General features: G+C 48.1%; 1 protein-coding gene across 6 annotated transcripts in view; it reads left to right on the top strand.

The window, feature by feature from the left end:
• Positions 1 to 13,492, top strand: part of C4H8orf76 (chromosome 4 C8orf76 homolog) — a 29,915-nt gene that overhangs the window by 1,375 nt on the left and 15,048 nt on the right. For 3 of the 6 annotated variants that reach the window (XR_009865690.1, XR_009865693.1, XM_062188039.1), the window contains exons 2-4: positions 5,011 to 5,106; positions 5,915 to 6,058; positions 10,396 to 10,853. Coding sequence is in view for 1 of the 6 variants with exons in the window: in XM_062188039.1 (XP_062044023.1) it covers positions 5,011 to 5,106; positions 5,915 to 6,058; positions 10,396 to 10,853 (698 nt within the window). In the remaining 5 variants the exon portion in view is untranslated. Of the gene's footprint in view, positions 1 to 66; positions 210 to 4,686; positions 4,740 to 5,010; positions 5,107 to 5,914; positions 6,059 to 10,395; positions 10,854 to 13,492 lie in introns of those variants that run through there. The other 3 variants (XR_009865694.1, XR_009865691.1, XR_009865692.1) reach the window with 3 other exon arrangements.

The following is a 13,492-nucleotide window of genomic DNA, read 5'->3' on the forward strand; positions in this document are numbered from 1 at the left end:
GAGGGCCATAGGGCTGCAGTCCTTGTGGAGGTTCAGAGTGGCTGATCTGAAACATTCTGTGCCCAGAGAACAGCAGAGTGCGCAGGAAAAATTGTGGCTGAAGCGCAGGTGTTGCCGAGTTTCACAGCACTGAAGGGAGAACAGAAAAACAGTGGTTCCTCGCTTTCTCCGGGACGTTAGTGGGCCAAGGAGAAATGTGTTTTGCTAAGGTAACGGGGCAGTGACACTCAGATGACTCCTTTAAAATAGGAGCAGGCAGTTTGGCTTTTTGGTTAAGTTTTTTTTTTTTTTACATTTTATTTATTTGAAAGGCAGAGAGAAAGAGAAAGAGATGAATCTTCCAATTGCTGGTTCAGTCCCCAAATGCCCCCAATAGCCAGGGCTGGGCCACGCAAAAGCCTGGAGCCTGCAACTCAGCCTGGGCCTCCCATTTGAGTGGCAGGGACCCAACTACAGGAGCCGTCACCAGCTGCCTCGCAAGGCGCAGACGAGCAGGGAAGCGGAATTTGCTGGGATGCAAACCCAAGCCCTCGGCTATGGGTACTAGGGTCACATGCTATGTCATAACCAGTGCCCAGAGTGTACCCTCCCACCCTGCCCCACGAGAACAAGCAGTTCTGACGCAGAGCTGGGACCATCCCAAGTATAGTTATGTTTTCACTGACAGTACTTCACCGGGCATGGCTTCATTTAGCCTCATTGTGTTTTACTGTGAGTGAGGTGAGTGTGAAGTCCTTGGAGCTGGAGCTGGGAACACTGGCACACGAGAGTGCTGGGCTCTTAGTTTTCTTTCTTTCTTTTTAAAGATTTAACCTTTCTCTCTCTCTCTCTCTCTCTCACTCACTCACTCTCTCTCACTAACTCTGCCTGTCAGAAAAAATAAAAAGATTTACTTATTTTTATTTGAAAGTCAGAGTTACACAGAGGGAGGAGAGGCAGAGAGAGAGAGTTCCACCCGATGGTTCACTCCCCAGTTGGCCACAATGGCTGGAGCTATGCCAATCCGAAGCCAGGAGCCAGGAGCCAGGAGCCTCCTCCAGGCCTCCCACGCAGGTGCAGGGCCCAAGGACTTGGACTGCTGTCTACTGCTTTCCCAGGCCACAGCAGAGAGCTGGATTGAAAGTGGAGCAACCAGGACTCGAACTGGCGCCCAAATGGGATGCCAGCGCTTCAGGCCACTGCACCACAGAGCAGGCCCCAGACTCTTAGTTTTCTATTCAGTAGTCAAGGAACTTCAGACTCAACTTTCCTTTCTGTCCAGAGGATTTAAATCAGTGCAGAAGACGTAGGTGTTTGGCCTGGGGTTAGGATGCCTGGGTTCAACTTTGGGCTTTGGCTCCTGATTCCAGCTTTCTCACAGTACAGACCCTGGGAGGCAGTGATGATGGCTCAGGTCATTGGGTTTGCGCCACCCACCTGGGAGACCTAGATTGACCTCCTGGCCCTGGCTGGGCCCAGCCCGAGCCATGCAGGCATTTGGGGAGTGAACCAGTGAATGGAGGGTGGTGTTGGGGTGTGTGTCTGTCTCTCCTTCTCAAAATACTTCTGAGTTAGAAAAGCAAATAAAAGCATGTCCTCAGACTCTGATCTCTGAGTGCACGAGAGCCCCCTTTGTTAGTGGACGGGGCTCACCACGTCCACAGCCCCAAGCAGGAGTTGCTCGGAGGACAGCTTTATTTACCTGTGACAAGAGACGCACACAGTGGGAAGCTGTAACTCCCTAGACACTGCCTCTAGGGCCGGCACTGAGGCGTAGTGGGGAGAGCCACCACCTGCGGTGCCGGCATCCCATGTGGGCACCTGTTCAAGTCCTGGCTGCTCCTCTTCCCATCCAGCTCTCTGCTATGGCCTGGGAAAGCACTAGAAGATGGCCCAAGTCCTTGGGCCCCTGCACCCGCGCGGGAGACCTGGAAGAAGCTCCTGGCTCCTGGTTTTGGATCGGCCCAGCTGTGGCCGTTGCGGCCGTTTGGGGAGTGAGCCAGTGGATGGAAGACCTTTGTCTCTGTCTCTCTACCTCTGCCTTTCTGTAACTACCTTTAAAATAAATAAATAAACCTTAAATGAAAGAAAGACACTGTCTCCTAGAGAAGCAGTGTGCCAGGGCTTTTATAGTGAGGGTCAGGGGCCTGGCGCAATGTGGAAAAGGGGGAGAGGTGGTAACGTCTTCATACATCGTACGTTCAAAACCCTGTCTCTCGCTGCTTTCCTGGTGGCTGGGTGCCATCTGAGGACAGTGTTGCAAGGGGAGTGTTCCTGGAGCATCTTCCCAAAACCAAGGAAGCAGTAAACTGTTCAGATTCTCTGCCCTGTTCCTGTGACCCCCCAGCCCTACCTTTTTGCCCAATTCTTGCACCCTTTATACTTTTCAGCCTGAATTTCTATCTTCTCTGCTTAGAGTCTCCTTTTTTTGCCTTCACACTTTTTTTTTTTTTTTTTAAGATTTATCTATTTGAAAGAGTTACACAGAGAAGGAGAGGCAGAGAAAGGTCTTCTGGGGCCCCGGCGCTGTGGCTCACTTGGTTAATCCTCTGCCTGTGGCCCGGGCATCCCATATGGGCACTGGGTTCTAGTCTCAGTTGCTCCTCTTCCAGTCCAGCTCTCTGCTGTGGCCCGGGAGGGCAGTGGAGGATGGCCCAAGTGCTTGGCCCTGCACCTGCATGGGAGACCAGGAAGAGGCACCTGGCTTCTGGCTTCGGATCAACGTGGTTCCGGCCATAGCGGCCATTTGGGGGGTGAACCAACAGAAGGAAGACCTTTCTCTTTGTCTCTCTCTCTCACTGTCTAACTCTGTCAAATAAAAAAATAATAATAATAAAAAAGAGAGGTCTTCCATTCATTGGTTCACTCCCCATTGGCTGCAACGGCCAGAGCTGCGCCGATCCGAAGCCAGGAGCCAGGAGCTTCTTCCAGGTCTTCCACGTGGGTGCAGGGGCCCAAGTACTTGGGCCATCTTCTACTGCTTTCCCAGGCAATAACAGAGAGTGGGATCAGAAGTGGAGCAGCCAGGATTCGAACTGGCACCTGTGTGGGATACTGGCACTGCAGGCAGTGGCTTTACTCGCTCTGCCACAGTGCTGGCCCTTTCACACATTTTGTAATTCTTTCCATACAGAATTGTCAGTGCCTCTTCCATGCTCTCTAAGCAAGCATACTTCACTTGAATGAACCAATGTAACTGCACTAGTCAAGTGGAGGCTTCCGGGCACCACAACCCCTATTGAAAATGCTGTAGCAAAAAAATGGCCATGAAAGATCTCTATGAGTGAGATCCCAGCGGAAAGAAGGGGCCATCAAAGAATGAGGTACCTTTCTCCAAAGGGAGGAGAGAACTTCCGCTTTGCTTATGGCTCTGTCTAAATACTGACGGAGTTTGTGGACGCAAAAGGCTTCTATAGTCTTGGCAGCTCATGACAAGAGCCTCAGGTGATCACTGATGTCATAAATAAAGAGTATCAATTTTTTTTTAAAGATTTTTATTTATTTATTTGAGAGATAGAGTTACAGACAGTGAGAAGGAGAGACAGAGAGAAAAGTCTTCCTTCCATTGGTTCACTCCCCAAATGGCTGCAATGGCCGGAGCTGTGCAGATCCGAAGCCAGGAGCCAGATCCTCTTCCTGCTCTTCCATGCAGGTGCAGAGGCCCAAGCACTTGGGCCATCCTCCACTGCCCTCCTGGGCCACAGCAGAGAGCTGGACTGGAAGAGGAACAGTCAGGACTAGAACCGGCACCCATATGGGATGCCAGCACCAAAGGCAGAGATTAACCTATCACGCCATGGTGCCAGCCCCAGAGTGTCAATTGTTAAATCACCAACAGAAGTCACTGTGCACTTACTCCGTATGTAGTACCTCTGCCCTTAATGAGGTATACTGTGCGAATTAATGGTATGAATTAAACAGTATGAATACTGTTTGTGTGTCTGTGTGGGTGTAAACTGTTGAAATCTTTACTTAGTATAGAGTTGGTCCTCTGTATGTAAATATAATTAAAAATCAATCTTAAGTTTGGGATGGGATAGGGAGTAGGAGGCGGGACAGGAGTGGGGGTGGGAGGGTGGGTATGGGGGGAAGAAGCGCTATATTCCAAAAGCTGTACCTATGGAATTTATTAAATAAAAACTTTCTTTAAAAAATGCTGTAAACACAGCCATATGCGAGTGAGCTGCTTTTTTTTTTTTCTTTTTTTTTTTTTAAGATTTATTTATTTGAAAGAAAGAGTTTACAGGGAGAGAGAGAGAGGCATAGACAGAGAGATGGATCTTCCATCCTCTGGTTCACTCCCCAAATGGCTGCAACAGCTGGAGCTGGCTAGTCTGAAGCCAGTAGCCAGGAACCTCTTGTGGGTCTCCCACAGCACTTGGGCCCAAGGACTTGGGCCATCCTCTGCTGCTTCCCCAGGCCATAGCAGAGAGCTGGATCGGAAGCGGAGCAGCCAGGTCTTGCTGCCATCCATATGGGATGCTGGCACTGCACTGTAGACAGCGGCTTAATCCTCTGCACACAGTGCCGTTCCTCCTCCCCCTGGCTGCTTTTTTAGAGAGGTGTCATTGTTGGGATAGTACTTATGGGAGTTTTACTAAAAACAAGGCCATTTTTATTAATTTTTAAAAATATTTATTTGTTTGAAGGATTCACTGAGAGACACACAGAGAAGGCCTGCATCTGCTGGTTCATTCTCAGATGTACTCAACAGCCAGGCCTGGGCCATGCTGAAGCCAGGAGCCAGGAACTTCTTCCAGGTCACCCACATGGGTGGCGGGGGCCCAAGCACTTGGTCCATCTTTCGCTGCTTTCCCAGGCCATGTACAGGGAGCAGGCCCCGCTACGCCATAATGCTGACCCCTAGGCCATCTTTAACATTGTCACACTTTCTGCTTTTCCACCGAGTCTTATCGTGGAGAAGTTTATATTGTTTGAGGTTTAATCAGTTATGTTGTGGGACATTGCTTCTGAGCATGAGATGGGCAAGTAGGACTTCACTGTGTAACGTGGAGTTTTCCCAATTTCTAGTGGTTTTGCGAAGAAACAGAGAGCAGTGATGATGTCGAGGCCCTGACTACCAAGAAGTTCAAAGGCGACCTGGCCTACAGACAAGGAGAGTACCAGGTAGAACTCAGTGTATACACTGGGCTCCGGTTCCGTCAGCTACAGCATGTGTACATAGTGCTGCACTAAGCTGGGCGCTGTGATGAAGACGAGGTTCGTCTCTGGTGATGCCTGTTTGTAACTGTAGACTCACAGGTTCCCGGCCATTTTTGCTTGGCTTCATAATTTGTTTGGTTTCCCTGACTCTAACAAAGGATCTTTAGGTCTGTTTCCCCAGGCTCTGTCTCTCCATTAGTTCAAGCCGCCCACACAGATGCCTAACAGCTGCAGGAGCAAAGCCCCCAGACATGTGAGAAAGTGAACTGTCTAGATGCTTTATGTATATGAGAGGTTCAGAATGTTTGCAGAAAACGGAATCAAAGGATAAGTTTATTTTGGTGCAAAAATTGTGAAATCTATGCCTGTGAAGGATCTCCAAAAAGTTTGTAGAAATGCATTTGACGAAAATCCTTGCGTGAATTTAACATTTTTTTCTGCATCACAATAAGCATATCTTTTAATTCCACTTTTCCAAGAACCTCTTGAGGCACCCTCATTTATCTCCATTCATGTGTAGGAGAATCCTGTTGTTAGTTGCCGATGAAAAAGTCACACAGCAAGTTAGTGGCCAAGCAGGATTCAAGCCTGGTCTGTTCGGTTCCAGTTGCTCTTTCAGCACACTATGATGCTGTCCGTGGTGGTGGTGGTTACGTGAGAGCATTACCCTCTACCTAGGAAAAGCCCGTCCCCATGCTAAGTCCATTTTCTATGATGTTTCCCACTTTGCTTTCTTCCCTTCTCTTCATTTCTTGTATTTAATAATTGGCAGAAAGCGCTGCAGGAGTATTCCAGTATCGCTGAGAAATTGTCGCCTACCAATTTTTCCATGAAAAGGGACATCCAGGAAGGCCAGGCTCGGTGTCTGGCTCACCTGGGGAGGCACCAGGAAGCCCTGGAGATTGCTACCGAGCTGGTGAGTGGTTCCATGATTGTTTTCAGATTTTTTCCTCTACAAGTTTGGCTGAATAGTTGATTGTTTTAATGAGACCGAAAATGCACTTTTTACTAGTTTTAAAATCTGTAGGTTTGGCTAAGCAGAAAATTGTTGGTAGTGTAAGAAGTTTGTTATTATGACACTTTAGCACCTTAGCATAATTGTTTTCTTATATTATTTTCCCTGTGTTTCGCCCTGTGAAAGTCTTATTTGAGTTAGAGGTTTTGTTCTTGTTAGGAGTAAGCTCTCTTGGGGCGGGAGTGGGGAGAGGCAGGGAGGAATATAAGTGATCTGGTTTTTTTCTTTAGATTGTTTTATTTTTAATGTTTATTTATTCATCTTTATTTATTTGAAAGGCAGAGTGACAGAGACAGAGACAGAGAGATCTTTTATCTACTGGTTCACTCCCCAGGTACCAGCTGAGGTTGGGCTATACCTGGAGGTCAGTGTGGGTCTCTCACGTGGGTGGCAGGGAACTAAGCATTTGAGCCATCACCTGCTGCTTCCCAGGCACATTAGCAGCAAGCTGGATCGCAGACAGAGGGGGAGCGGGACTGGGTCCCAGGCACTTGGATGTAGGGTGCAGGTGTCGCAAGTCAAGGTGGCCTAACCCGCTGTGCCACAGCACCTGCCCTCGTTAGGATTTTTAGACTTTATTTTCAAAAATTTCTGAAATGAGCATATATTACCATGGTAAAGAGAAAAGAAATGACCCCAAAATGACTGACTACGTGAAGCTAAGCTCGATACTCCTTTCTGTTTCTAAGTGGAATTGCAGATTTTCTTGTAAAGGATAAAGGCAGTTGTTTGTAACTCTGGATTCTGTTCTTCGTCTTTGCTTTCAGGTTAAGGCATTTATGGTTCATTTCTATTAGTTTGGTGAACATCTTGTATGGAGATTAGTCTAAGTAGACCAACCCTAGTTTATGATGGCTAGTTTTCTTCCTCCGAGGGAATTTGCAGGCACCGTGGCACTGATCTTGGGCACTGTGGATGTAGCCGTCCAGAGGTCAGCCTACAGCTGTACCCCGTGGGCGGTCCTGCACCTCATCAGCTGGGAGAGATCCCTGGCCTTTGCTTGCCCCGGGGTTCACTGCGCAGTGTGGGGAGCTTGGCCTTGGCCTTGGCCTTGGCGTGTGGATCAGCCTTCGCAGTAACTGGACATGGAGAACGACTGGGTTTTGTTCCTTCTTTTCCCCTCTCTACTGATTGCAGTTAGTTCGTACGTTGGAACTAGACGCCTTGCTAAGGAAGCACTGGCATGCACAGTGAACTTCTGAGATTTAACTGTGTTCCCAGCCTCCCTGGCCTGCAAATGAACAGCACGTTGGACACTTCCAGCACTTTTCTGTAGACGTCCTCACTGCCTGCTCTCTTCACAGCACCTCTTGCACTGGCTGTGCTTTGTGCGTTTTGCCTCGATTGCTGAAGGCAGCGGCAGCCAGAGGAGTGGTGGGGGCTGGGCTTTCTCCTCCAGTGCCCTGGCTCAGTGCACGTCTGTCTCTGTGGCTCAGAGAAGGGCCGTTGCCAGCCAGGAGAGCCCGAGTCTCCTGAGCGTGGGGCTGTACCCAGGCAGAAGGAAGCCTCATCAGAGACCTGTGCAACTTCCCTCGGGCCTCTGGGCACCCGCTCAGGGAGGACCGTTGGGCAGATACGGGCAGCGGAGTGGCGCGTCTCACCCCATTTCTGTGGGTTTTGGACTCTGCTGTGTGTATGGTTTTGTTTCCTGGTATCCTGTGTCTTGTTTTTCAAACTTCTTCCTTTTCTTTTTCCTTTCATTTTATTATTAGCTCTGGCTTATATCTGTTTTTTGCCTTAGTGGTTAATTGTCCCCTCACATTCTATAGGGGAACAGATCAGTGTGTAACATTGAGTAAGCTAAAATAAGATGTGAAATGAAATGTGTTTAACTTGAACATTACACAGTATATACATAAAACATGTGGTACTCTATAAAATGTATAGTTTTATGTATCAGTTTTAAAAATATATTTTGAAAGATTGTTTAAAAAAGCTTTTATTATTTACTTGAGAGGTAGAGTTAGAGAGAAGGAGAGGCAGAGAGAGAGATCTTCCATCCACTGGTTCACTCCCCAGATGGCCACAACAGCCAACTCTGGGCCAATCAACGCCTGGAGTCAGGAGCTTCTTCTGGGTCTCCCACGCGGGTGCAGAGTTCCAAGGACTTGGGCCATCTTCTGCTTCCCCAGGCCATAGCAGAGAGCTGGATCGGAAGAGGGGCAGCCAGGACTAGAACCTGCACCCATATGGGATTCCTGCGCCGCAGGTGGAGACAGCCCACGGCACCACAGCAGTGGCCCCATTTTAAAAGATTTTTAAAATAGCAAGTCCTAGAGTACCCATCAGGATATGCATCTCCTTCTCACTTTTCCCTACAACATACATTTATTTCCCTCCTACTGTTTGCCCGATTCTGGATTTGATGCTAAGGAGACAGACAGTGTCCCTGCCCCGCACGTGCGGTGATCATCCAGTGTCTGCTGTGCTGGCCGGCTGTGTTTCCTTCCTCCGCCCGAGTTCCCTTTGTTCTGTGACCTGTCGTGTAACCAACCAGCTATTCAGCTTCCTCGTGTGTGACCTCAACCAAGTTGTCTTCCCTCTCTGTCACTCAGTTGCCTCATCTATAAAATGGGATCATAACAGAATCCATTTGGAAGGGTTGTCTGAGGCTTGAGTAAGTAGTGCCTTGCACGTAGTACACACTCAGTAAATGGCAGTGATCGCTGTGATGCTGTAGAAGAAAGGGGGCGGTTCCTTTCCTTACGGTAAGTAAAAGACTGGACGTGACTTGTTGAGATTCATTACCCCGAGTTATCTTCCATCTGATGGAGCCAGAGTCTAGTGCTTGCTGTGCTAGAGGTTCAGCATTGTACAGAAGCTCCTAAGGAGCTTGCTGGTCTGTGCAGGAGCAGACTCCTGGCATTTGGAGTAACTACGCAGCGTGTGTTCTGGCCTTAGGACAGTGCAGTGTCACCGACTAAGTCGCCTGGGGCTGAGTTCACATCTTTCCCCCAGGGTAGGAGCACAGAGCCGGGCCTGGGCTTTCACCAATGTTCTGCTGGTTCCTTTGGGCTGCACGGTAGGTAGTGCTGCCTTAGTTGTGTGCGAGAGCATCACCTGGATGCCAGCAGTCCGTCCGTGCTTTCCATAGACTCCTTGTCCACTTACCGGCTGCCGGCTGCTCTCCGCATCTTTGACTTAGAAAAAGCAGGCCTGGGGGCCCACATTGGAGCACGGGGGTTGGTTACACCTCCACTTGCATCACTGGCTTCCCACATCTGAGTGTTGGAATCCTGGCTGCTCTGCTTCTCAGCCAGCTCCCTGCTAATGCACCTGGGAAGGCAGCGAAGAGGCTCCAGTACTTGGGCCCTGCCACCTACATGAGAAACCAGGATGGGATTCCTGCTTCTTGGCTTCAGCTTGGTTGAAACCTGGCTGCTGTGGCCATTTGGGGAGTGAACTGGTGGAAGGAAGATACCTTCCTCCCTCTCTCTTTCTCTTCCTACCTTCTTTCCTTTCTTTCTCTCCTACTGTTTCTCTCTAACCCTCTCTCTCCCTGCCATTCTGCCTTTCAAATAAACCAATTTCTAAAAAAGAAAGGAAAAGAAAAAGCAGGCCTGTTTTCCTAACCCAAAGGGCATTTGCCATATGGCAGGTTAGGCAAGAGGGGGTGGCGCTGGTTGAGGAGACTTGAAAAGGATTTTCTGATCAGAAGGAAACCAAGCAACCCCCTCGAGCCAAAAATAATGGGCCTTGGTAATAGTTACCAGAGAAGGCATTTGGATTCAATTACGATGCTTCATGAAGCGCTGAGAGCCTCAGTCAGGGCTGTCCTGTTTAAGATGTCTAAGCCAAGTAAAATTTGGAAGTGGAGTTGGTTCAAATCCTCAAGGAAATTACCATTTGGATTTTTAGAAAGCCTTGAATATTAAAATGGAACCAGTAGTCCAGGGCCTAAGAAAATTGGCAAGTCTTTCATGTATCTTCTGGAGACAGTAAAGATTATAATAAAAATTGGAAAGAAATGATGTATTTTTGGTGTTTAACTTTGTTAGGTCACTATCACATGCATTGTTAGATTAGGATGACATTAGAATGTTTGAGAATGGCTGCTGACTTTTGCTAGGTTCCTCTAGGTTTGCGGTTTCAAACGGAGTCTATTTCTCTCCACCTGTAAAGCTACTGGAAGATACTTCTTATAATATATACAGCCTGGGTTTTTAGGCATCTTCACTTTTAAATGTTTTATAAACACTTTACAGTCTAAGGTTGTAACCGTTTCTTTTTCTTCTTAGGAAAATAAAGCGACCAACACAGACCATTTAACCACTGTGCTGTACCTCCAGTTTGCTATTTGCTCAAGTTTGCAGAACTTGGAGAAGACAATTTTCTGCTTGCAGAAACTGATTTCTTTGCATCCTTTTAATCCCTGGAACTGGGGCAAGTTGGCAGAGGCTTACCTGAGTCTGGGGCCAGCTCTCTCCACTTCACTTGCGTCAGCTCAGAAACAGAATGGTTTCACGTCAAGTGACGAGACGATCAAGTCCTCCTCTCCACACTCAGGACGAGACCATCTTCTGTGTTTGCCTGAAACCTTGCCTGCGAGCTCTGTGTCTCCTGTGGAAGCAAGGAGCAGTCATAGCCTGGAAAATGAGGATGCCCTTAAGAGTATTCGACACTGCGTGGCAGGAGAGAGAGACGAAGCGCTGCTGGAGACTCAGATGAAAGCCTGTGCATCATTTATACGAACCAGGTGAGCCAGGGCAGGTTAAACAGCTCGTGGCGGCAGGCTCAGAATAATGGTTTTATTTTTCTAATTTGTTTTTTTGTTTGTTTTAAAAAATTGATTGATTGATTTTAAAGGCAGAGTTAGAGAGAGGTGTCTTCCATCTGCTGGTTCACTCTCTGGAGCTGGGCCAATCCGAAGCCAGGAGCCAGGAGCTTCCTCCTGGTCTCCTAAGTGGGTGCAGGGGCCCAAGGACTTGGGCCGTCTTCCACTACCTTCCCTGGTGTTTCAGCAGGGAGCTGGTTCTGAAGTGGAGCAGCCAGGACTTGCCATATGGGATGCTGGCACTGCAGGTGTGGCTCTACCCACACCAGTGCCAGCCCCTATTTTTCTCATTTTAATACCCAGAAGTTCCTAGGCTGGACACTTGCTGTATACCTTTGGATTTTTCTGATGGTCTAGACAGAACCCCTTGAACATGTGTTGTTTGTAAGATTTAGAAACAGTTGTATTTTTTTAAGAATACAACTGTGTCAGTGCTTAAGATATAATGTTAAATTTGGAAAACATTTAAAAAACAGGAAAAGAAAATCAAAGGTATGAAATTGGAAGAAAAGGATAGAAGATATTTTAAAAAGGAATTTTTCATTCAGATGCCCCTAGAGAAATTTAAAGAAGAAAATCTGCTCTTGTGTTTGAGTTACTGATGGTGGAAATAAGTGGGTTTAATTCATTCTACAGAGAATGCCCATAGTTTGTCTCTAGAGACTCCAAGTACTTTAGATCCTTAAAGTATGAGTCTGGGGGAAGGGTGGGAGATACATGTGACCAGTTCCATGGTTTATGAGGGAACAAGCAGGCTGTCTTACGTCTCAGATGATACTGAAGAACACAAAGGTTAACTTTTAAAAAATATTCTATTTACTTATTTGAAAGGTACAGTTACAGACAGAGAAAGGGGTGAGAGAGGTCTTCCATCCACTGATTCACTCCCCAGATGGCCTCATTGGCCAGAGCTGGGCCTACCCGAAGCCAAGAGCCAGGAGCTTCTTCCTGGTCTCCCATGCGGGTACCAGGGCCCAAGCACTCAGGCCATCTTCCACTGCTTTCCCCAGCCACCAGCAGAGAGCTGGATCAGAAGAGGAGCAGCTGGGACACGAATCCAGCACCCATATGGGATGCCAGCACTGCAGGTGGGGGCTCAGCCAACTATGCTACAACACTGGCTCCAAGGTTAACTTTTAATAAAATGTTTTAAAAAGGCTTACTTATTTATTTGAAAGAGTGAGAAAGAGGATCTTCTATCCGCTGGCTCACTCTCCCAAAGCTGAGCCAGACTGAAGCCAGGAGCCAGGAGTTTCATTTGGGTCTCCCCTGTGGGTGTTGGGGCCCCAACCCCTGGGCTATCCTCTGCTACTTTTCCTAGGCCATTAGCAGGGAGCTGGATTGGAAGTGGAGCAGCCAGGAGCAGGGAGCTGGATTGGAAGTGGAGCAGCCAGGACACAAACCAGGGCCCATGTGGGATGCCAGTGTCAAAGGTGGAGGCTTTACCCACAATGCCATAATGCTGTCCCCCCAATTTTTTTTTTTTTTAAACTCTGGAGACTTCAATAAATATTAACAGTAAGGCTTACTGAGAAGTATCTATTGGGAAAATTTTAAGATTCTCTCAAGATGCTTGCTTAGAGCTGAGTGTGCCACTTTAGTTCAGAAGTTCATTGAATGAAAACTGGGAGCTTGGATCATAAAAACTTTCCCTTTGCTTATGTGGCTTACTGTCCTGGGGAGCTTACATGTGTCGCCAGTGACTGACCGTGCTGGTGTGAAATGTTTTCTTGGCAGTGAGAGCGCAGTCCTGTGGGACCAGTACAGGAGAGCTGTTGGTGTGTCAGAAAGAAGGCACCAGGGCCCCTATGGGATGCCGGTGCTGCAGGTATATGGCACAGAGCTAACTCCCATTTTAATCTTCATAACTCTGTGGAGCCCCCTATGAACCAGGAAACTATTAAAACCATCCCCCAAGCACAGTTAGGAAGTGTGGGGCCAGATCTGTGTTCTTCCAGGCTGTGTGGCTGACTCTGGGTAGTATCCCCACGTGAGGAAAGACATGCTAATTAACGAGGAAGAAAGTGTGGCCCGGAGAAGAGCCAGGGTGGGACAGTGTGGTCACCCAGGGTGGTGGGGAGAGCAGCACTGGCGTGAGCGCTTGCAACACCTGGGTGGAGAAGTGCATCGGAGCCAGGACTTCGGAGTCAGATCTGGCTTTGAGGAACTTGGTAAGCTGTGGATGTTGAATGAATGAGCCAGGACTTCGCCACTTGCCAGCTGTCCTGCGTTGCGCACGCTACTTAAGCTCTGTGGTTTTCAGTTTCTTCATCCAGACAGATGGAGAAATGGGGGAAATGCCTACTTCCTCGAGTTATAAAATTAAAGCATCTAAAGTGCTTACTGTATTGCACAGTATACAGTAGGCAGTTGATAAATGGTAGCTGGTAGTACTTTTATTGTTTTGGTTTTTATTATTAGCACAGACATTAGATGTCAGCTTGAAAGAAACCTCGTGCTGAAGGCCTGAAAGTGTTTGAAGGTCTGGAATGTTAGACTGGAGTGACAGCTGTGATTCAGAGAGGTCTGGTAGCCAGGATGGTGGAGCCAGGGACACCAGT

This window comes from Lepus europaeus, chromosome 4 (assembly GCF_033115175.1).
Source record: "Lepus europaeus isolate LE1 chromosome 4, mLepTim1.pri, whole genome shotgun sequence".
Taxonomy (NCBI): domain Eukaryota; kingdom Metazoa; phylum Chordata; class Mammalia; order Lagomorpha; family Leporidae; genus Lepus; species Lepus europaeus.